This window comes from Ambystoma mexicanum, chromosome 4q, assembly GCF_040938575.1.
Source record: "Ambystoma mexicanum isolate Mex_15411 chromosome 4q, UKY_AmexF1_1, whole genome shotgun sequence".
Classification (NCBI taxonomy): Eukaryota; Metazoa; Chordata; class Amphibia; order Caudata; family Ambystomatidae; genus Ambystoma; species Ambystoma mexicanum.
This window is the reverse complement of record NC_090928.1, coordinates 1,227,089,240-1,227,114,081: the sequence shown is the minus strand read 5'-3', so window position 1 is coordinate 1,227,114,081 and position 24,842 is coordinate 1,227,089,240. Positions and strand designations below refer to the sequence as shown.

The 24,842-nt window shown below is 46.8% G+C and overlaps 1 protein-coding gene across 1 annotated transcript in view; it reads left to right on the top strand.

Moving 5' to 3' along the window:
* Positions 1-10,306: 10,306 nt before the first annotated feature.
* LOC138468291 (exportin-5-like) overlaps positions 10,307-24,842 on the top strand; it is a 1,210,104-nt gene continuing 1,195,568 nt past the window's right edge. Inside the window, exon 1 of the mRNA XM_069608777.1 lies at positions 10,307-10,537. Within this exon, the coding sequence (XP_069464878.1) occupies positions 10,406-10,537 (132 nt within the window). The 5' untranslated portion in view covers positions 10,307-10,405. The remainder of the gene's footprint in view (positions 10,538-24,842) is intronic.

Genomic DNA, 24,842 nt, shown 5'->3' with positions numbered 1-24,842 from the left:
ATGAAAATAAACCTGTTTCTTCCTTTGCTGCCTCACTTACTATTTGGATAATTGGGTGAAAGTTGTGGGTGCCGTCAACACAAATAAACACAACACAAATAAACATACAACACCAGTGCACCAATATGATTTCCTAGCATTGTGGCAGCCAAATAGGATGCATTGAACGCGGGCATCATCAGCTGAAGCAACCCTGAATTCCGAGAGTCTTTTAGCCGCCGTGTCAACCTCTGCTATCTTGTATTAGGTGACCTCGGGCATCATCTGCGGACACAACCCTGAGTTCTGCGAGTCCTTGAGCCGCGGTGTCAACCTCTGATGTCTTGTATTAGGTGACCTTGAGCATCATCTGCGGACACAACCCTGGGTTCCCAGAATCCTTTAGCCGCGGTGTCAACCTCTGATATCTTGTATTAGGTGACCTCGGGCATCATCTGCTGACACAACCCTGGGTTTCGCGAGTCCTTGAGCCGCGGGGTCAACCTCTGATATCTTGTATTAGGTGACCTTGGGCATCATCTGCTGACACAACCCTGGGTTCCCAGAGTCCTTTAGCCGCTGCGTCAACCTCTGCTATCTTGTATTAGGTGACCTTGAGCATCATCTGCGGACACAACCCTGGGTTCCCAGAATCCTTTAGCCGCGGTGTCAACCTCTGATATCTTGTATTAGGTGACCTCGGGCATCATCTGCTGACACAAACCTGGGTTCCGCGAGTCCTTGAGCCGCGGGGTCAACCTCTGATATCTTGTATTAGGTGACCTTGGGCATCATCTGCTGACACAACCCTGGGTTCCCAGAGTCCTTTAGCCGCTGCGTCAACCTCTGATATCTTGTATTAGGTGACCTCCGGCATCATCTGCGGACACAACCCTGGGTTACCCGAGTCCTTTAGCCACGGTGTCAACCTCTGATATCTTGTGTTAGGTGACCTTGGGCATCATCTGCTGACACAAACCTGGGTTCCGCGAGTCCTTGAGCCGCGGGGTCAACCTCTGATATCTTGTATTAGGTGACCTCGGGCATCATCTGCTAACACAGCCCTGGGTTCCCAGAGTCCTTTAGCCCCTGTGTCAACCTCTGATATCTTGTATTAGGTGACCACTCGCCCCGCATCTCTTTACCGATTTTGCAGCTTCCTTCTCCTGGATCCGTTTCTCCAGCCACATACCAGCATCACCTCACCTCTTTCTCATCCTCTCTCTGGTACTTTCTTGCCGCCAGGGCATTGGTGGCTCTCCATCACCCGATTGTCCATCAGTTTGCCACAGTGTGGGTACGCCTTCATGCAGCCACACACTCCTGCGCACAACAGGTCTCCTTTTTTAGACAAAATTGGATGTACGTGATTACCACCCGCACTCTTCCCGAGCACAAAATCCGCATAATGGCAATGATGCTGTTCCAGGGGAGGGCTGTATGATTGTGGTGATGTACCACTGCCCTTGGTACTGTCCTCGCTTTGCTTGCCCTATTAGCAGATGGTAGAGCCCAACCAGAGCAGCATTATGACCAAATTAAACAGTCTTTTATTTAGCCCAAGTGTTCTCCATAGGGATACATGGGGACCCTGCTTTATTACTTGGTTGGCAAAAATAACTGATCAAAAAAGAACTGTTCAATGTAGTAGTAGTGCGTCATTGTAAAGTGCCTTTCACCATTAGTATGGTCACAACGCGCTGTGGGTTGAATGCCCTTGGGGGACCGGAGTCCGCGTATGGGAAGAAATTCAAGGAGATGCTAGTATGCATGGGTGAATATTGGCCAGTGCTTAAGATATGAGGGGTAGCCAAGTTCCTGCTAGCTACTGATGGCGAGCTGGCATGTTGGTTGGATGGTGGTAAGTGGTTCAGAGTGGGTATGAGAGGGCGGGATAGAAGTTATGTGTACATCTACATATCACATTTTTGCCGTGAACGGTAGTTACATTCTCATGGCAGAGGTGCTGTGCGAAGTGACTTCAAGTGGTGTAAAATGGCAGATGTGTGGGGTCTGCGGCCATACCTTCAGCTAGTTGCCCTATCCTTGGAGAGTAAGAGGTTAAATGCATGGTCTACATTCTAAGCAGTGACCCAGGATTGGTATGATGGCTAAACTCTAAATCACCTTGCTTTAATGCAGGCCTAAATTCTACTTGCTCCTGGGATTAGTGTTAAGGTTACCATCTACATTCTTCAAGATTCCAAGCTCAGCTAATATTCTTCTTTTCGCCTGGGTTCAGTATCCGTGCTAGATGGTACAATTAGTTTATATTCCATAAAGGACTATTCTGCGTGTACCTAATTCAGTGCAAAGGCTGCATTCTCAGTTCACCTGGAAGTAATATAGTGGTTGCAATCTGCAAGGATCGGGATGAAGTGAAGGCTACTTTACATGGGTGTCTACAATCAAACATTGTCTGTATTCTTTATTTGCCAATATGCTAGCCGGGCTACATTGTGCAGTCTGCAAAGATTTGGGAATACGTGATGGCTACTTGCACAGGTACCTGGAAACAATTAATGAATTATTCAACCACCTAGGTTTGTGTCTGTCTGCATTCTGCAGTCATATGGTGTTAGTAAACTGGTTGCAGTATGGGTACAATTAACCTTAAAGACACAGTTGAAGAGGAGGTTGTGATCCTGTTGCCACTCACCCCTACTAAATTCATGACAAGAAAGAAGGCCAGGAAACACTGCAATCATCCATTCTATTTTGGACGCATCCCTAATGGACTAATGATTGATAAATACGTTGAGAGGTATCCCCTTAGCCAGCCATACAGACCAGGTGCAGTACAGATCTATCCCTGTCTGGATGAAGAGCCACAGGCCATGGTCAGAGAGACCTATATGGCCAGTCTGTACTAGAGCACCAAGAAGCCATGCTGCTCATGTTGTTAGAGGCACCACAACATAGCGTTAGACATGAGAAGCACACGTGCTATCTGCACTTTGGGACACAAACACACCTTGAATACATGAAGAAAACAAGCGTTCAGTTCTATAGTTAGAGGACAGATACATACTGTAATTGCGTTTATTATTTTTGCCATTAGCCAAATGCAGCAATGCAGAAACCGCAAGGTGCAAGAGATCCTGAGCAGATGCTTAAACGCGAATAACTCTATAGAACTGCAGGAGAACCTATTGGACCTGATAGAGCCAAGTGTGACTGACCTATGGAGAATGTAGTATAGCATGAACGATGTAGAAACCACATTACAAGATTTTGCAAAAATTACAGCAGGCCTCATGGCCTCAGCAAGAGACGAGCTGAGCTGATTCAGGCTAGACAGAGAGCAAGACGTGTGAAACAGGACCTGCAGCCAAGGTCAAGAGATACTTAGGGCATTCCAATCACCAGACAACAAAGGGACCAGCTGCAGAAAATATGAATAAATCCTCATAATTCAGAGCGGCATAGCTCAAATTCGTGGTCTCTGAGCACATGACGCAGCCAAAGCAGACAATGGACAGTGATCGACTGTGGGGAAGGAGAGCCTATCCCAGGCTGCCAGACACAGACCGCAACAAGTATGCAACAGTATGCAACAAGTGTTGCACCTGACAGCAGAGCACTCTCATAAGGCAAAGGTGGTGTACACAAGTTACAATACAGACAAATAATCATTCTCATCTCCTTGAAAAGGTACACAGTGAGCTGAGAACCATCTCGGGTCACAAGCCTGGGGATGTCAGCTCTAGTCAATCACAGTTTAGTACCATAGGGGTGGGTAGCCACGGGCAACAACCAATGGTAAGTCCACAACACTGAAACAATGTTATAGTTAGTGAATTGGGGCTGGAACAGGCCAGCCACCTGACATGCGAGGGCCAGTAGAATAACACCTTTAATGTCCTGTACAGGTGATAGAATATTCAATACCCAACCACTTGGCCCAATAGGTTTTCTGGATAGGGGCCCAGGTTGTGACAAAGTGCTGACACCACATGAGGGTAAAACCGGCCTTTGAGCCGAGGAAGAGCAAGATGTGCATGAATATTCTCTGTTCCTGGACTGATCTCTGTTAGTTTCGTTTTTAATAAACCGCAGTTTGAACTTGCCGTGACTGAGTCCTTTGTGTATCCTGGGGGAGAGTGTTGGGCCCTTCTAATCTGCGAGCTTCCAAAACTTCCAGTATCCCTCTGGCATACCTGGGAGTTTCCCTCAACACAGTAAATATACCGTAATGGTCGCCTTGCTGCATGCAACCACTGACAATGAGAGTTAGGGCGTTGTGTCTTACCAGGCCATTGCTGTTGATTGGTTTAGATGTCTGTATGGGGCCTCCCATGGGAGCTGCAGATGGGAGTTGTCCCTGATAACCTCCCCCATCCTACTGCTGGTCCCTCAGGCAGGAGCGTTCCATTTCAGGCATGGAGTGAGAGTGTTCTCTGGTCACTCGACTTGACTTGGAACGAATGGGAGGGGGAAAGTCAGGTTGCAGGAGGGAAAACACATGTTTTTAAGGTCTTTGTGAAGAAAGGGTGGTCCTCTTGGAGGCAGAGGTTAAAAGGGAGGGAGTTCCAGATTGTGGGGTGCTTGGACAGAGAAAGAAGATCCTCTTAGTCTGATGAAATTGAATGGGGGAACCTCCAAAATGTATGCAGAGCTAGATCCGAGGATTCTGTTGGGATGGTAGCGAGTTTGTTTTAGAGGAATTCAAGGCATTTCTCGTGGAGGGCATGGTGGGTGATGCACATGGCTTTGAAAGTTGCCCTTCGGTTGATTGGGAGCCAGTGGAGCACTCTGAGCGCAGGGGATATGTGTTCTCTTCTCAGGAACTGATAGAGGGCCCTCTGGAGGGATTGCCCCTGGCCTTGGGCAATTCTGAAGGTCTTGTTCAGTGTCCTCATCAGCCGTTCGGCCTCGCCATTTGCCCCTGGCCAGAGGGGAGTGATCTTCCGGTGCAGTACTCCGCAGTTCTCCATCAGCCCCGCGAACCACTCGCTCTGGAACGGCGCCCCGTTGTCCGAGCACAGTGTGTGTGGGAAACCATGGGCCGCAAACACCTTTTCTACGGCCACCACCACGTGCTCGAAAGCCACCGACTCGACGAATTCCACTTCGGGGTACCTGGAGTATTCGACAACAATCACCAGAAAGTGGGTGCCCATCGTGGTGGAGCCGAAGTCTGCATAGACTACCTCTCAGGGATGTGTCCCTCGAGGCATCGCCTCTATGACCGGCTCCCGCTGAAGAGGAGACACCACCTGACACCAAACACAGGCCGCCACAAAGTCATCTACCTTCCGTTCCAATTCTGGGAACCATACTTTCAGTCTCAACCGGGCCTTGGTCTTGGCGGCACCCTGGTGACCATGGTGGGCAAGGGTGATGACGTCCTTCACCTTGGATTGAGGCACGACAATGCGGTTGCCTCTGTGTAGTAGGCCGGACGCTGAGAACGACAGTTCCTCCCTGACCTTCCACAGCTGCTCCAGTCCGGTCCTGGCATCTTGAGTGCGCCCCGACAGGGCCTCCAGCACTGACCACCAGGAGCCCTGCTGCATGGAGTGCCTCAGAATTTTGAAACACTCATCTCCCGCTGCGGCTGCCTCGAGCTCCTCCAGGGGCATCGCATTTGGCGTGGCTGCCTTTACCACCACGCGGACATGTTCATCGGCCTCTTCAGCACATGTATCCAGGTCTTCCCCTCCAGGCGCACCTAGGTGTCGAGAGAGATAGTCAGCCGCATTGTTCGCCCCTTGCTGATACACCAGGGTGACCCTGTATTCCAGGAGAGCGAGCATCCACTGCTCAATCCTCGCTGGGGGCTTGGACGACGACCCAGCCAGGATGGGAAGCAATGGCTTGTGGTCCGTCATGACCGTCACTGGGCGCCCCAGGACATATAGCCTGAAGTGTCAGCAAACCCAAAGCACTGCCAGAGCCTCGCGCTCAATTTGTGAATACCGCTGCTCGGTTTCTGACAGCGCCTTGCTGGCGTAGGCCACAGGGCAGACACCACCAGTACGATCAATCTGGGTCAGCACGGCACCCAGGCCAAACGGGCTGGCATCAACAATGATCTCCGAATGTAACGCAGGGTCAAAGAACGCCATGGTATTGTCCGCTGCCAGCGCACTCTTGAAGTCCTCAAACGCTGCCTGCTCAAGCGGGCCCCAGTGCCAGGTGGTGTCTTTCTTTGTCAGTGTCCTGAGCGGATCCGACCTGGAGGCACGATTCTGAATAAACCGTCCACAGTACGTGACCATGCCAAGGAAGCTCCTCACATCGGACACTGATTCCGGCGGCTGTGCCTTTTTAATGTCCTGGACTTTCTTGGGGTCTGGTGACACCCCTCCCTCTTTGAACACAAAGCCGAAGAATTTGATTGATGGTCGCAGGAACTCACACTTTTCCTTGTGGAGGGTGAGGCCCAGTGATTGCAGCCTCTCAAACGTTTTCCCCAGCCTCCGCAGGTGGTTCACCTCCGTCCTGGCGAACACCAGGATATCATCACTGAAATTCAAGAAGCCCTCTAGATCTGCTAGGACGCCTCGGATGATTTTTTAATCTTTTGTAGCGGTACAACCCTCGGTGGGTGGTGAACGTGGTGATGTACCTCGATTCGGGGTGAAGAACCACCTGACGGTAGCCTGCTCGGAGGTCCAGCTTAGAGAAGAAACGAGCGCCCTGTACCTCTGCAATGATGTAATCAATCGCCGCTGTGAGGTGCCAACACAGATTCAGACAGCATCTGGTTGTTTGGGTTTCCGTACCACTACAATCGGGGACACCCAGAGAGTCGGACCCTCCACCTTCTCAATAATGTCAAGATTAACTAGATTATCCAGCTCCTTGTCCACATGTTCACGAAGGTGAAAAGGTACCCTGTGATGTTTCAGGGCAATGGGCTGCACGGATTCATCAATATGCAACCTCACTGGGTCACCGGCCATCTGTCCAATCCCTTTGAATAAGGCAGCATACTTATCAAGCAGATCATTAATGTCCTCCAGGTAGACGGAGTATGCAAAACTGACGATGCCGAGGGCCTCCACCGCTGCACAGCTTAGCAAGGTGTTTGTGCTTATCGGCATAACTTAGAAGCGTGCGTTGATCTGCGAGCCATCATGCTCCACCTTTGCCACAAAAACACTGTCCAGTGGGATGGGTTCCAGACCCCCGAAGGCAAAGATGCGGGCCTTAGGCGCGACCAGTTTGGGGGTGTGTCCATAGCGTCGTAATGCCCATGGGCCATCACGTTGACTGACGCACCCGTGTCCACCAGGACTGGGACAGGTGACCGATTGACCTCCACCACATACCTCGGCTGTCTCCTATTCTTGCCTTTTAGGACCCCCACACTGGAGACGAAAAAGATGTTCTCTTCCTCCTCTTCGTCTGCCTCCTCCACCTGGGAGTCCTCTTCACCCTGGTCCACCTGGGCAACATTTGGCGTGCGACCCTGGCGGAGGAACCCGTACCGGGCCAGGCCTCTAGGCACCATTACAGGCATGGCCGCCTTACACACCCTCGAGAAGTGATCGGGCAGCCCACACCTTCCACATGTCTTTCCAGCCGCTGGGCATTCCATCGGGTGGGGCAGGTTGTATCCACACTTTTGGCAGGACTCTCCCGATCTTCCAGCTCTATCCCGGGGCCCAACACCAGATCTTCTGACGCCTCTGCCACCACGCCACATGGCACACACCTCCTCGGTCTTGACGGAGCGCTACCCAGCCTCCATTCTAGCGGCCCGCGCCTCGGACACCTCATGGCACCGCCCCAGTTCTAGGATGCACTGGAGCGTGATACCGGGCTCCCGTAGGACCTGTCTTCTGAGTTTGCCCGAGGAGCACGCCTGGATGAGCATGGTTCTAATCATGTCTTCCGCATCGCCCCATGCACAGGCCAGTGACAGGCGCCTTAGGCGTCCGTAGAAGGTGTCCAAAGTCTCGTCCTCTTTTTGTTTAGCAGACAACATCACGAAACGTTCGTAGTCTGCGTTGGCAAGTGGCAGAAAGTGTGCCTGAAGTGCTGTCTTCGCCTGATCATAGGAGCCATCCCCTGGTGTAAGCGACTCAAAGATTTCCTGGACCGAAGGCCCTGCCGAGTACAACATGGTTGCCAGCCTGCTGTCATCATCTGTCACCTGTGCGGCCCAAAAGTACATATCCAGCCGGTCAACCCACCTCTTCCATCTGGGCCCCAGGCTGGAAGGCTGGCCTGAGACATCAAACTTCGGGATGAGCTGCAGGGCCGCATGTGCACGTGCCTGGGCCATGGCAGGAGGTCCTGGCTGAGCAATCGGTACCACCACCGGCTGTGCTGGAGGCAATGGGGCCTGGGCTCCTGCTTGAGCCAGAGGAGGCTGTTGTACTGCTGCTGGTTGTCCGCCGTCCTGGTCCTCAGAGTCACTCATGAGCTTGAGCGCACAAGCACCCCCAGCGTGAAATTCGGGGCCGCAACTCAAACCTCCACCACCACCACACAGTCTCGCCACGTCCAGGCAAAATGAAATGTCCAACCTGGGATGAACGATGGTGATGACACGGTGTCCCCCTTCACAGGCAATCACATGCAGCACAGTCACAGCCACCAGGTCTGGTGACTGCCAGGATGCCGAGGATGACGAAGTATAGCTGCAGCACTCCTCCCTGATGATGAAGAGGATGAAGAACAGCAGGGTCAGCTGCCTGATGATGAAGAGGATGAAGAAGACTCCAGCCTTCAGCTGTTCCAAAAATTGAGTGAAGAAGGAACTGTGGGCTATGCAGGCTCAGCCATTGTAGCCCTCCTCCTCGCTTGCACTCGACGTAGGAGACCCAAGATTTGAAAAAAAATCAAAAATCGGTCATTGGCATGCAGGTATCACTGCCTGCCAGCAGTATGTACAAAAATTAGGCCTGGATGCCGTTCACTGCCCAAACCAGGGCTCAGTGAAGTTCCACGGCCCGAAATGGAAAATGGCCGCCAGCCGTGTGGGTGATGCACGGCCTATGGCTCGAAACGAAATGTTAGCACGATTCTGTTTCAGGGAAAATAATTACAGATATAGTCACCGCCGGGCCCAGGCATCATCTCCCCACTCGTTGCCACTATTGGGGGTGTGTCCTAACCCCAGCGATGCCTGTAAGCCCCCGGCACACAAAAGACTCACTCGCCACACGTCCTTCTGGCTCGGGCTTCCCGGTAGCTCTGACGCGGCCGGGAACGCCCCGCTTATTTATGCTGCACGCGGCGGCGTGCAACGTCACACTGCCGCGTGCGCGTCCCGTCATCGGCCAACGCCACACTAAGGTCGATGCTGTGGGAAGGGGGCCTAGGGAGGGTGGCCAGGGGGTTGCCAGGGGGTGGATTGGAGCACTGCAAAACAGGATTTTCGCCCGGTTTGAGGAGGGCTGGTTGGCTGTCACATACATGCCAACATTCAGACACAGCTGGGAGGGAGATTTCCACAGGGAAATCGGGAGACGAACATTTCCCCATAGGAATGCATTGGGGCTACAGCTATTTCAGGCGGGAGACAGTGAAAAATAGCCTGATTTTTCACTGAAAAATCGGGAGTCTCCCGTCTAAATCGGGAGGGTTGGCATGTATGCTGTTATCTAGTGGTATCTGTTGGACATGAGTTAAGATCTGGGTGCCGGTTGATATCCGTGAGACAGGAAGCATGGTCTAGGAGCAGGGAAGCTGGAAATCTTGAAAATTATCTGATTGTTGTTTGCTTAGTTGTAACAGGTAAGGTTGTGGGAGTGATGAGCAAGGAGAGGGGGCTTAGGTCGAAGCTGAAGAGGAGGGGCGAAGGGATGTACCCTGAGCGACCCCATGAGACTGGGCAGGAGAGGAAGGAGACGGGAGAGACATAGCTCTCAACCATTTGTCTCGCAAAGGCGGGTGAGACGCCCTTTGGAATTAATGGGCGTGCAGGAGGCTTGGCGGGTGAGTCAGCCCTTTGCAAAAGCAGGTGAATTGAGAGCTATGGAGAGAGGATGGTGATTTGCGAGCAGTAAGATGTCTATTATGCTGTTACATCAAACTGCCAGTTACTTATTGAAATATTTGGCAAAACGGTGAACTACTTTTGTTTTTAAAGAAAATATTTTGAAAGAAGAAAATGTTATTAGGAAAATTACAAGAAAAATGTTTTCTAAAAGTTACATTGATTTTTAAATATGTGATATAAGTAGACTGAATCAGAAACCGAATGAAAATATCCATATCATCAGCTAAAATGACCGACGACTGGATTTATGTTCGTAGCACATCCACATTATTGTTTGTATAGGTCTTTTTTCATGGCATGGTCTGTGCCGCTTTAATTGGCGCATGCGCGCGAAAGTCATCTCCCAGCGGGCCTTCGTGCGGTCCAAGCCTCGTTCTCGCCTAGGCCCAGTTTTGTGCGGGGTTTGTCTACCAGCGCTGCTTTCTTGTCTACCGCGGGTCACCGAAACCAGTCACGCCAGGCAAAATGTTCCACGCCACCAGGACCAAGTCCGAGTTACAGGAACAGGTTCGCACCCATTGCCGGAAGCTTAAACGGGCGGTGGAGATGATCATGGACCCGAATTGCAGTCAGCAGCATCGGAGCGAGGCTCTTCAGGTGAGGGGGTGGGGAAGACCGGTGCAGGGTCCTGGGCGAGCCGCTTGCCCGTGCATCGCAGGCAGGCGCGCTCATAGGAGAGGGGGAGGGACCGGCTTCCGGGCGTGCTGGGAGCTGCTAGTGTTTTCTGTTCAGTCTCATAGAGCTGCTCGCAGAAACAGCAGTGCATACACGCCAACATTCTGTGGTCAGAGAGATGTAGGATTTTTCAAGTTTCAAAAATAATACTTCGCATAACAACATCACAGGAACATACAATACCTGCACTGTTGCAACCACTGGAGCATTCTAAAATGTGCAACCCATCAAACAGCACAACATGGAAAGATGTTCAAATGTTTAATATGTATATGAATGGTAAGTTGACACACATTCAATTACCTAACTTCACAGAAGTTAATCACACAGAGCTGGTAGACAACATTTGCCAGAGCTCTGTAGAAGCACTGCCTGGGCCGTACATATTTATTCCTGCAGGGCAGGTTGAACACTGAACACCATGGAGACTGATGCCCCCCTCAGTCTGATAGGCAGATGCTGTGTGATGGTGGCACACTCGGCCACTTGCCTTCTCTGGTGATTCACCTAAGGCCTGGCCCGGCCAGAGTGCAGAGTCACGAAGCTGTCAGGTCAGTGGATTGGTCTGAATCCATCGCTCAAAGTAATCACTTACCCACCCACCGCACAGACAGATTAACTGTGTTGCATGCTTTGTCCTGGGCTGGTCTGAAACAGCCTGCCTTAGTCACATAAATTACCTTCTGCTGTAAAAATCAGTAGGATCTGTCACACAAATCTGTAGGTGGTAGGACTGCTTAAAAAGCAGTAGCCTACTGTCTAAATCAGTAGGGTTGGCAAGTATGGTAGTGTATTTGGGACCAGGCTCCAAGCCCTCCCTTCTCCTTCATGACAGACATGAGGAGGGATGAAAAGTGCTGGAAATGTTCCCTCTTCAAAATCACCAAGTCATGGCAATGTATGTACATTTGTATTCACTTGTACTTAAAATTAATAAGTAGACCATTTATAAAACCAGATTAAAAAAATACATTTTTGTTTATGTCTTAAATGAAGGGCAATTTCCCATATCTTGCTGCCTACAGAGTGTCTACTGCAGCTGCGTGTTTCCAAACAATTTGGCTCACATTTGAAGTATAATGATCCAATAGTTCTCTACAGTTCCAACACCCCCTCAGATGCTGTTTCAAGGGCTCTGGATGGAGGACTGGTGTTCAATACAGGGAAAAAGTAGACTGTTACCAGCTATGTTCAGTAAGGTTAGGGTACAAAGAATGACAAGACCCTACTTAAAAGTGCTATGAGGGTGGCGGAAGACCACAGCAGTCTTGTTTGAACAGTGTCCCAATTGGGTGGACACTCGTGTCCCCTGCACACCTATGGTACTGTCTACAATGGCAGTCACTTTTTTTTAAAAAAATTAGTTATGACCTATTAGTGTTTTTGTTCAAAATATCTCAAAGATACAACTTTCTCCAAGATCAAAGTTTCAGTTAATGTTTTATAGGATATAATGATCAATTTTCAAAACAAATAGTATACACTTCAAATTAATAATGCTCAACATGTTTCGGGAAGCTCCCTTCTTCAGGAGCTGATTGTCAATTCTTCTCAATTTGCCAGTTATTTCATGTTCATTCCATCACACTATGTACATATATTTGTGTTCCTTATATGGAATGTTGGAATTCTTTTCACCTGATTTGTCAGTGACATGGGTCCACTTTCAATTTAATTCAGTATTCCTTGTCCGGTTTTGGTAATCTTCATAGTCTATAGAGAAATAACTGGCTATAAAACTATTCAGAATAGTTGTTCCTCCTTAAATCACTGTTGTTTTAAACCTAAAACATCAGATTGTATTTAGATGCTCAAGTGTAATCCTTCCTTGAATTATCAACCAATGTTGGCAGTAGTTCATATTCAATACCACCCTGTAAGAGTAGGTCCAATTGATCAATTTAGAATATATTGGCATCATACTAATTATCCATCAATTCAAATAATTACAGCTCAATATTTACTGGTATCCAACAATCGTTCTCAAAAATGTGGCTAAGATGCACGTTGAATGCCTTAGCTGATGCATCTGTTAACTTGGACCTGTTACTAACCAATCCTGACCGTGCCAAAATTAAGATATACTAGCACGACTGGATTGTGAATCGTTCCAAATGTTTAATGTATAAAGATTTCAGCTCGGCACTATTTGGTCATAAGCGAATGTGTACGATGGCAGACTAAAGTAAATGTCCGTCACCTCAAATAAGACATCTATACATTCGCTTTAGACTAAACCTTTGGCCTTCGAACGATATTCTTGCCAGGAGGAAAATAATTTTTGCTGTAGGCAATTTTTAACTGCTTCTGCAAGAATAAAGAATCAAGCAAGCACCGCATTGTATTTCCAGCTCTAACAGAAAAGCGAGGGAAACATTTCAAATTTGTCACGATGCATCAACTTTGTCAAAGCCCAGAAGAAATCGGGCATTTTCTGTTTTCAAATACAAAACTAGTAGTTGGCATTGCTATTGTCCAATTTTTGGAATCGATATTTCCATGAATTTAAACATATGACATGAGAGAACTTGTATCTTATTTGCTTCTGACATTTCTCCTGTCTTGTGATATTTTTAATTCAGCCTTTTATTTTGAGCAGGTTTTGTTTGTTCAAAATTTCTTGTTAAAAATTTGAAACAGAGAATGAATTTGCTCTTGTATTATGTTTTATATATATTTAAACTGTATAAATGAAATACATGTGAAAAGTTGATTTTATCAGCTAACCAAATAAAAAAATAAAAAATTCAAATAATTGTGTAAAATTCATACTCTAGTCTGTGATGTACTGTATATTTCCACTCTAAATTCATCTGCCTTGTACCCTTTGTGAGCCAGCAATTGCAATAATGCAATAGAACCCCTCCTGCACTTCATTTTCATTACATACCAGCAGAACCACCACAGACTAGATGATTGTGCTAGGAACCTGAATATTTCCCAAGTCGGCATGCAGTACTCCATTGAAAATCCTTGAACTTTCATAGTAGCCCTGCGTAAATGCAGGGAGATAACCATGAATCAGGGTGAAGTGGCATTGAGAAGAATCCACCACTGTGAAGTGCTTCGCTGTCTTGGAAATGCTACATAGGATTGTCGCTGGATTTGGAACTACTGGAAACTCCTTCTGCATGTCATTAAGAGGATGTAGCTCCTGGATCCTTGTCCAACTATACCCTGTTGCTTTCTTGACTGAGTATATTGCTGTAATACACAGGGACGTGGATGTGACAATGATCACTTGCTCTGATAGAGCCTGAATATACTGCCTTTATCCCTTCCTCTGCTTCACTTAACAGGTACTGCCGCACCCTCGGGAGTACTTCTCCTGACTTCAATGTAATCTGTACTAGGGTCGCATCTCACAGTAAGCCAACATCGGGTGGATTTAACAGTCCATAATTGTAGTGGCAGTAGTCAATTGGATTGGACATGCAAGTGCTCTCTGTGGGCTGTCCTAATCAGAATATGTACTTGTCCCGCGAAAGTTGTGCTCCTTCATACTGCCACTGTGGGTTGGGGTACTGTTCCCACCACCCCATTGTCTGGCCTTCTTCACCCCATAGTATCGCAATTGTGGCATTCACCATTTGTTGAGTCTCTCATGTCCTTTCCCCCTGAGGCGGTGCCATCACCGGTGCTTGTATGACAACTTTATTTAGTTTTCTTTCCACTAGTTTTGCCTCGTCCATTTGATGCTTCTGGGCTGGGTCCCTGTCCTGCTCCTTGATCTTCTTACAATGGTGGACTATTATACTTTTTCTCTGCCCACTCTTTGGCTTCAACTCCCACAATTTTATTTAGTGCCTTCTGGACCTCTTTTGGTAATCCCTTCTTTACGATGAAATAGAAAAATGGTACCGAATGGCCCCCTTGCCCTCCAGTCTCAATTCTCCACATTTCTTTTAACCTAAGAATAAACCTAGCTGGGTGCTCATTATCACCCATTGTGCACTGCATTAAATAATGTAAATCATGGGTATCTGGATACATCTTACGTAGGGCATCCCTTGCCCGTACTTCATTAAGGGCTGTTCCATCAGTTCATTATCTGAAAGACGTCCCCCAGTGTACCCAGCCTTTTCCCATATGTCCCCAGCCTGGTCCCCAATTGTGGCTATCAGTAAACTCTTAAGGTCTCCTAGTGCTAAGGCTACCCCTGCTGTTTGTTTTTCAAACTCATAGATCGATTTACTGGTTCCAACTGTAAGCTGGGGGAGAACTTTAATCAACTTGTTTTTGTCCAGTTGAGGTCATGGCACATACTGCATTATCCCTACTCCTTTATGTATAAAAGGTATCTGCATGTTTTTGTTTCCTACACCTTTTTTTAGTATTCTCCTGATCTTGTACTACCACCATTAAATCTGGTCTATTTCTTGGTCCATTCCTTCTCACTGCCTCTTGTGGCGGGGACAGGTTTCTCTCTGCCTCCTCTCCTTGATCTTTCTTGCCCTGCCTCTTGATTATTTATGCCATCTTGATCTTCCCATTAATTTTCCCTTGCTTGTTCTACTTCTTGTCCCAGGACCGTCCATACCTTCTCCCCATCTTTATCGACACAAACCATTCTTATTGCCCCAGGGTTGAGTCTAACACAAAAAATGTCTTGTCTTCCACTCCCCTATTTTCTGCACCGTTACCCTTATTTCTGTGAACCCCCTGCGTACACTGATGCTACAGACATGTCAGCGCATGTGAATGGATTATATGGAGGTGCAAAAGCACCCCCTAGTTGCGAATCCTGTGGTTGGCACTCTCTACCACTGGAGCCTTATAGACTGGATTTGATTTGTATACCCTACTTCAGGTTTAGTTGATACGTGGTATATCCTCTTGCATTGGATCACCTTTTTTTTCCCCCTTATGTTATGGGATCCCTGCTCTGCCCAGGAGCAGGACACCACTCGATTCCTTTGTTGCTAATACCCATTGTTTATATTTATCTATCCTGTAACAATACAGGACCCTCTGCACGTGTTTTATTGGAGTTTCTTCCCCCATAACGTTCAAGGCATAAAATAAGCAGTCGCATAGCAATTTGCTATGCAATTCTGCAAGATTGCAACTCAAATTAATACTTGTGTAGCAAGGCTAGCTATTTAAGTTACCCTGTTGAATGAAAGCACAGCTTGCCCTTGTATTGCTCTCCCCAAAAGTGCACGGAACAACCATAAATCAATGCAATTATAGAGCAAATACTTTGAACGTAGACAGACACAATAACTCAGTCACGCACTCTTAGAAGATAATCAGCTCTTATACGGCTATTTATTCAAATCTTAGAATTACATAGAAATAACTCACAAAAATAATATGGACATAGATCACAGAAGAAATAAAGAAGTCAAAAGGAAATAACATCACCGTGAGCGTAACAGGATTCCTCATCTCGTCCAGAAGCGGCTGGAAGACCCCGGGAAAAGCCAGGCCGAGAGCACCACAGCTCACAGGAGGGCCGGACGTAAGCGTCCTTCTCCGGCTGAAGTCTCACCTGACCACCTCCCGGGCTTTCGCATATATACACACTCCACAAAGGGGAGTCAATTCTCGAACCTTCTGCAAATTGCACTTGCGCAGTTGAGGAACAGCCGTCGGTTGCCAGCTGGGTCAATCGAGAGCTCCCCCCGCCCCAAGAAGCGCAGTGCCTCCCTTCTCTAAAAACACGCTCCACGGAGAACAGTAGCAAACCATAACAAAGTTAGCTTTCCCAGCAGAAATGTCCTTGACCGCATACCAGGTTTGGAAAGCATGTTTTTCTCAGCACTGTGAATCTAACACTAAGCAAAATGTGTGCAGCTTTTCACTGCGGCATGAAGTAAATATCCACCATGGCTCCGAGCGCTCCCAGAGTGCATTGCGCACCAGCGCCATTTTAGATCAAGCATAACAGCCCTGCATTCCTCTTGCCCTCAAGCCTCTCGTCACCCTATTTTCTGTTCACTGCAAGTTCAAAGGGGCTAATGGAGAGAGAGTGCAACAGTAATCGTCTCCACTAAGTGCCCTGTTTGAGTGCTAGGCAATAATGTATTATTGATTTTCAAATAATTGCAAACCAGAAGAAATAGGGATGATACTTTTATTAAGCTAACTATATGCTGTCTAGAATTGACCAGTATATGTTAACTTGAAAATGAGTGGAAGGAGGGGGCATTTTGAAACCCCACCCCCCAACCATTCCTACACTGTATCTTGTCTTCCGTCTCACTTATTGACCCAGATACAGTCCTGAGCAGGACCCAGATACAGCCCTAAGCGGGGCCCAGCGCGAAAGCAATCCGTCTCTATAAACCTGCCCCAACACCCAACAGACCCGGGCCATAAACACTATCCTCATATTCCTTAAAGACAGGGTCGACAGTTAGAAGTGACCCTCGAGTCTGTTTGATTGTTCGCGCCTTAATGAGGACAGAGCGAACGTGCCTTTTTGCATGAACGATAATGTAATGGGGCAATAAGCATACTAGCAAACAATATAACATGTGTAATCAGAAGTTCTCACGTTAAAGCTTAATTATGAAAGTGTGATGTATGTTAACAAATGGTGTAACATTGCTCATAGAAATAGATTGCAACAATGAGATGCATGACCAATATAATACTGTACACAACGGCACTAACCTACCTCATTTTCGTAAGTTCAATTGTAAATATATGTACGATATCGTGTAAACGTAATACAGCAATGAATTATTCTCCCCACATTGTAACATCTGTCAAGGCCACATGCACAGACCCAGAGCCATGGAACTGCTTTTAATTTCTTGATGAGATTTTGTTACAATGAGAATATTTAGCCAGCTAGAAAATATAGTATATTCTAAATCTGTATAATTTGAATGCAATATAGTAAGCCACGTATAAAGGACTGTATGTAGGATCTGGTTCTGAGAGCCGTGTTTCTTTGTGCAACGAGGAACTATACCGCAAAAAAGTTTCGATTCTCCTATACCCTTTGTGGTGGTGTATGGGAGGAAAGGCCTTTAGGACCCCTCCCCTGCACTCCACTCCTACGTGAGGCTTATTACTCGTCTGCAGCCACCCATGCGCCTCGCCCCGGGATGCAGGGTGGCTGCGGGCCGACACATGAGACTGCACGGCTCACCTTGTAGTAGATACAAACTCCATTTTGAGTACAGTAATTCATGCCTCCGTGGAACAAGCGGGCTGCAGAGCTACAGCTCGCACCCACTTCATCACGCACAAGTCCCCCATGGTGGCTCCACTGAAGACCTGTTCTCACGAGCAACTAGGCGCGAACAAATAACCGAACAAGCACTATCATTTAATCATTTACCTTCCGCCGTACATCATTACCCTGGCGGTGACCGGAGTTTAAGTTGAGGCCTGGGAAAGAACAAAGCTGTCCTTATAAACATGGCTTGACCCCCTGTAGACCCACACACTCATGATATATGTAGTGCCTAGTCCGTGTTTGAAGAGTTAGACCTGAATGTTAACCCCGTGTGCCATCCAGTTTTACCCATGCTGTTAAGCCATTTACAAAGAGGCTCAAAAATCATAATGTTGATTGTCCATATTAAAATGGAACGACCCTTGCCCATCCCAGATATTCACCTGTAAAGTTGTCCAACATATCTAAGTATTCGAACCACTACTACGCAATATTTAAAAGGCAATGTACAAAATCCATATGCATGATACAATTCTAAGCGTTGTAACATACACCAGCCATTTGAAGTAACACACCCCTCCTGTTGGCAAATGAGATGTCGTTTGAAGCAATTGTTTTCACCCGTAAGAATGTATATTAGTCCAATTTTATAAGTGTGACATTGTAATTTGTACGTATACACCAACCTCGTTCTACCTCACGTTTTATGCTAACTTTCCCTATGTGTCACCGCAACGAAATGAAGAAGTGCGAATGATGTGATGGTAACAAAAGCTTTTGATTCTGTGAACACAGTACTCGTGAACCACGAAGACGTGTAAAATAAATGGTGCCCACGATATATCCATAGATGGAATGCATATATGTAAACCTGCAATTGTACTGACATACCTCAGTTTTCCGTCTCTATAATGATGTGCATGCTACTTGATAAATGTAGACCTGCGAGAAACTACACGGCCACCTCCCACTCCTCCTAGCGAGCCGTCTATCCAACTCCCACCTTCCTCCCTCAATGGCGCGCGCAGACTTGAAGGTCCCTGGTTCACTGATGTTAGAATAATACAGCTACATCTCCCCACATTCCTGTTGAGCCCACACCAAGTATTCACCTCCCCCTGTGCCTCCTGACACCTGATGCCACCATAAAATCACCATGTACCGCCATGCCCTGGCTACAAAGAATTATGAGCAACACGGACCGCCGCCTTTTGAGGTGCCAACCTTTTTCCCCTCTGACCCAATGGTACCTCTGTTCACTCCTCCCTCGACTGACCACGGAGGTAGTTATTCACCCTTGTACTAACATACCGTAAAGATGTCTCTTACTACATCTAACAAACTAGAGTGATAAAGGTACCCTAACCCGTGCCCCCTGATGAGACACCTGAACTCATGAGACTGGTTCTTTGTACCAGCAATTTTATGATGATGTATTGAGGATGCCCAGAGTTATATACTGTTTCTCTGTCTTTTATGATATTAGACTGAGTTGTAAGATTTATAGGTTAAATTGACACAGAAATTAGTGATGAATGTGTATGCCTGGCCGCAAGGGCAAAATGTTAATATAGCAGCAATGTATCCACATGGACAGCTCGTGACCTGATACTCCACCCCGATGAGCTCAGCTGACCCAAGCACCCTGCGATGCCACCTCATGGATCTCCACCAATCATGGACCACCGCACCTACAGTGTACATAGTAGCTAGTCTCCATCACCCAATCCCCACGATTATGTGCCCCCTATAGCTTATCTAATTCATGACGTATTTTTGTAATACATATGACTGTCTTTGCTATTGTCGGACAGAGCGCTCTCGGAGTTTGCAGAGTCCTTTGCATGCCCTATATTTAGACAAAGCCTTTTATATCTCACCCGCACTTGGTCTTAGTCTCATTCCATGCGGGGTGCGTCCATTATTGCCTCTCATTGTAGAGTTTAGCTGTCTTTTTAGGGGACTCTCCCCTTCAGTGTCAAGATAGATTAGTAGAGATTTAATGTTTGGACAACCGACCACTAAAACCTCCCACAATGAAATGTATGCCCATGATGGTATGTGCCTCTTGTGACCTATTTGTTCCAGTCAAACATCAAAGAGGGCTCTAAATCCATATCAGATGGACATCCCAGATCACACATTGACCCCAAGAGCTCTACCCCTTAGTCTGTATATTCTGAATTGCCCTGTACAGGTCAAGCACTGTACTTAATGGATGAATCTTAACCTATGCCCAATAATTTAACCTGTATTTGAACCACGTTTTCATAAGTGTTTAAGCTGCAAGTCTTTGAGCTCACCGGACAAGCAGATTATGTTAGTGAATGTGTGGCCACAAGGGCAAATGTCAAATGGTTATTTAACAAAGGAAACAATATCACAAATTGCCCATCCTACATACCGGCTCGATGAGCCCATCTGACCGATTGACCCCAGACACGTCATCGCCACACCACGTGTCCTCAAGCCAACCAAGCGCCTCCAACCCTATGGCACCTATAGGTGTCCGCTCTGAGTGACCAATCCCAACTCTTCATGTGCCCCCCTAGGCCTTCCCTCAGCTTGATTACACATTTTCTGTATAAAAGTGAATTGTAACATGTTTTCTGCAGAGTGCTCTTGGCGTGAGCAGAGTAGATTCTGCTTGGCCTATTTTAGATAAAACCTTTGATATAACCAACACTTGGTCTTGGTCTCATTCACTCTTGGGGTGTGTCTTGATTGACTCCATTGGGAGAATTAACTGTATTTTTGGGGGCCCCTCACTTACATTGGTGACCCTGACGTGATGCGTTCTTTTCCGTCCTTCTGGCACGAGACGTCCCCCTGTCATCACCCAGAGCGCGCTCCCTCAAGAGCTACCCGCCAATGGCAACCGGTACACCTAGACGTGCGCACCCAGTAGGGCGAAGGGGTACGGGATCCCCCTTTACAAAACTCACTGTACCACTTGCTGGAGCCGTGTGTGGTCTTGGAGCGAGGAGCGGCGCCCTGACCGATCGGGTCCAGAGGGTCTCGGATCAAGACACACGTGAGCATCAAGTGCAGGTGATATTGAAAGGAGGGTGGGAGTCGGATTAGAAGGTCTGGGGAGAAACGGCATCATTTAGGTGAGAAAAAAAAAAAGGTGTGGTAACCTGTAGCACAGGTGGGGAAGGTCCTGGAGGCCTGGGTCTTTTCTCTATATTCCATTCTATTTCATTCTATCGCATATGGCCATTAGGACAGTAACGGAGCACAAGGTGAAAGGAGGTTAAAAGGGATCCCATCTCTGGTAGGGGGGGGGGCGTGGAAGGCGGCGCTGCATAGTGCTTTCTTGACTAATACAGGATATATGAGTGTGGGAAAACTGAGGCAAAAGAGGATAACGTAGTGGTCTCAAAGGAAGACCCAGAATAGCATTTAGATTTTTTTTTTCCAACTTCGTTTTATCTATCTTTCTCCCTCTTGGGTGGACTGGAGCGAAGTGAGGGGAAAAATGTTCTAGGGAAGTGCAATTAAGCAGGGGTCGAAGGGGCATTGGGGAAGGTGAAGTACAATTTATGTAGTCTGTTTTCCGGTGTGTGTGAAATTTAAGTGTTGGTCTCTTTGCGGAAACATTGTCTTTTGGAAATGAACATTAATGAATTGATCTGACATTGCATGGAAAGAGTTGTGTTCAAATTGATGCGGTTTAGAGGTAATGAAAAGTAAGTGAGCAGTTCATTTCTTTTGAGAAGGGTTGCATAGCATATTGAGTTGGCCATACAAGAAGTGTACGAGTCTAGATAAGGATTTTCAGTTAGGTAACGCTTATAGTCAAGTACAATGGGTGCAGAGATGCCCCTTGCCCATATTTGTAAGACCCTGCCTGGTTATGCAGAAAGGATTAGTAAATACCATGACCAATGGGTCACAGAGTTAAAGGGAGAGGGATTGCCCCAACTTTGGCCACAAGGGAGGTCTTTCGATAAAGCAGTACTAGATATGGTTGCCACATGTCTCTGTATTAAATATAAAGGAAAACGCTTGCAAAACAGGAGAGAAATATTGGGCCTGTGAAGGCTGTTTGTGGAATGCCCCCAGAGAAAAGTGGCGAGTGTAATACATCTCCCCTTACAGCAACTGGCAGCGAAGGGCCAACAATACAGAACAAGAAAAGGATAGAGGTCATGCGTGTATATCCCTTACTGTCAAAACCTGAGCCTGTGGAAGGATACAGTGACCCTGTATATGTAGCACAACCCACAGCACCCCCCGAACTTAAGCAGTCTGCCACAGCACCATCCCCCTATGAGAGTCGGGGAGTAACAGGACCGGTGAGTACCCCTGCAATCGACATAGAGAAGCTGACACAAGACCTAGACTCGCGACTAACAATGGCTCGAACTGAGCTGTCCCGCCTAAGGGTCATGGAAGAACAAGGGGGTCACTCACCCCCCCGGGTAGATCACGATGAGGTGCCGCAACCGAGTGTAGGGGCGGGGGACGATGGATGGATGGAAGAAGGGAGAGATACTATTTCGAATAAATGACACCCCCACGTGAATCATGGAAATAAACACAGTTGACAGTGAACGTGAGGTAGAAGATAGAGGGGTGACATCTGACAGGGAGGAAGAATATTGGTGTGACTTAGAGGGGCAAGAAGAAGACGGAAGCTGTTACATAAACCATAATTACAGTATTGGTACCCTAAAACAGTACATCAGCATGCTATGCAGTAAAGTTTAGGTTACTATATCTAAATCTCAGTGTCAACTATATTACAATTTGTCGGGGAAGATGCATCATATTGACGAGTGAATATTTATGAAAATGTACATGGTCAAATGCCAAATGCTTTGATGGCAAACCGAATTCTGCAACTTGCAGGATGCCTACATCTGTGGAACTGGTGCTCAACACATGCGATGATCCCATACTCCATGATAGTTATCTTATTAACCTGTTGCCTTATGCCATCTACCTAGCAAGTGTGATGGCTCACAAACTACAATATTCCCCCTAGTTTGTCCAGCCACTCTTAGTCTTCCTTTCTCCTTACATAATTAATGCACAAAGCTAATGAGAGGTTTACGCAAAGTGCTGATCAATAGTTCCATCCAGTCTGTACATCTACAGATCTACTACAATACCATTCACTGTAGTGCCTCCAGATCTCACTGCCCTGATTGCATTATATATTAGTACATGCAGGAGAGAGCTGCCAAAACTGTTTTCAGCTAACCTTTTACATTTTATAGACCCTCACCCAGGGCAAGCAAAGTCTTTTCACCAACTTGCATATTTGAGTAGATTTTATGAATAACAAGTACCACTGCAGTGGATGTTTGAAACTTTTATTTAACTTTTACTTTTTTGCAGTAAAATCAAAATAAAGGTTCAAATGTGCACGGATGACCTCTGAGTGGCAGTAGTGTGCCAAACAAAGTGGCTTACAGAAAGCACATTTACATTTATTGACATCCGTTGCCATGGAATAAGTGTATTTATGTTAGGTCAAGTAGGTCAATTAAGTCGCTCAACTTGCAGGTCTAGCAGAATTGTAAAGAATGTGCAAGCCCTGACTCCTCTCACTAAATGTCTTACTTTAGCGGTACACAACTGCTGTAATGTTGCTAGTTGTATGTCTTGGGTACAAATAACCTCTAGTGATATTATATATTAGTACAACATTGCTAATCAAATGGGTTTGTTTGCTAATCAAGAACATTTTAATTAGCAAACTCTGCTAATCAATTTTTGAAAACTAATTTATGCCTTGATGTTGCATGTGTCCCTAATGCTTCACTTAGACCTTACTGCTATGCTGCGCACGCTGCTTGCTGCTTGTTACACAAACCTACAGATCAACCCACTTTTTCCACCACCCCCGTTTGTTTGTTTTTATTTATCATGCGCGAGCATACCCTGAGGTAACTGGGTGCAGCTGTTACATGTATATGTGAAGCTTAGTTACAACAACAGAAATATATACATAAACACAGTAATAGTAATTGCGGTAATTATATACATATATAAATAAACACATGTAGGAACAGTAAGTAGAAATGGCAGGAGTATGAAGGACTTGACATCTAGATATGTTATAAGGCCTACGTTTTCAACCATGAGACAACCTTAGATCGGAAGTTTTGATAGGGCAGGTCCATTCTGAGAGTTGTCGGTAGGGAATTCCACAGTTTAGCTGCTTTCACTGGGAAGCTGTTGCCCCCTATGGTGGAGCGTTTAAAGTTGGGGACAGAAAGGCAATCTTTATAGACTGTTCTTGTGGGTCTCAGGGAAGTCTGTCTATGAATCTTTCGATCAGATAGATCTGAGCAGGGTTATGGAGAGATTTGTGAGTAAGTGACAGTTTTTAGGAGAATTTTGTCTCTGATGGGGCGCCAGTTATTCTGTTAGCTATGTGATGTGATATGCTCTCTTCTAGAGATGCCCAAAGCCGCTTTAAGAGCGTTATTCTGAAGAGTTTGTAGTTTGCTAGTAATGGCTTTGGAGGACCCAAGATAAAGAGCATTGCAATAGTCCAGGCAGGACAATATGAGGGCTCTAGCGAGGGTCAAGCAGCTAGTGTCTGACAAAGGGTTTGGCATCACGGATCAGTTTACACGTGTAAGCCGTGGACGAGGCTAGGGAGTTCACCTTTCTGTTGAGAGAGACGTTAGAGTCCAAATAAAAGCCTAGCGTTTTGACCTCGTCCTACTTTGATGCTATTGCCATCAATTGTGAAAGAAGAATAGACTGGGCCTAATTTCTTTAAACTGGTGGTGGTACCCAGGATGATAGTTCGGTTTTATCATTCAGGCATAGGCCATGTGTGGCAATCCATGCCTGGATGATGATGTAGTACACTCTATTCACCAAGGCCAAATCCTTGCCATAATCTCCAGAAAGCGGAAGGAGGATCTGGGTATCGCCTGCGTAGTTGGTGTAGGTGATACTGAGATGATCCAGATCATCGAAAAGGGGATTGGTAAATATATTGTACAGTGTGGGGGAGACACAAGAGCCCTGAGGCACTACCACAAGTGATGGGTCTGCTGCTGCTGTGGGTGAAAATACCCTCATGGTTCTGCCGTTAAGGAATGATCTGATCCATGTGATGGC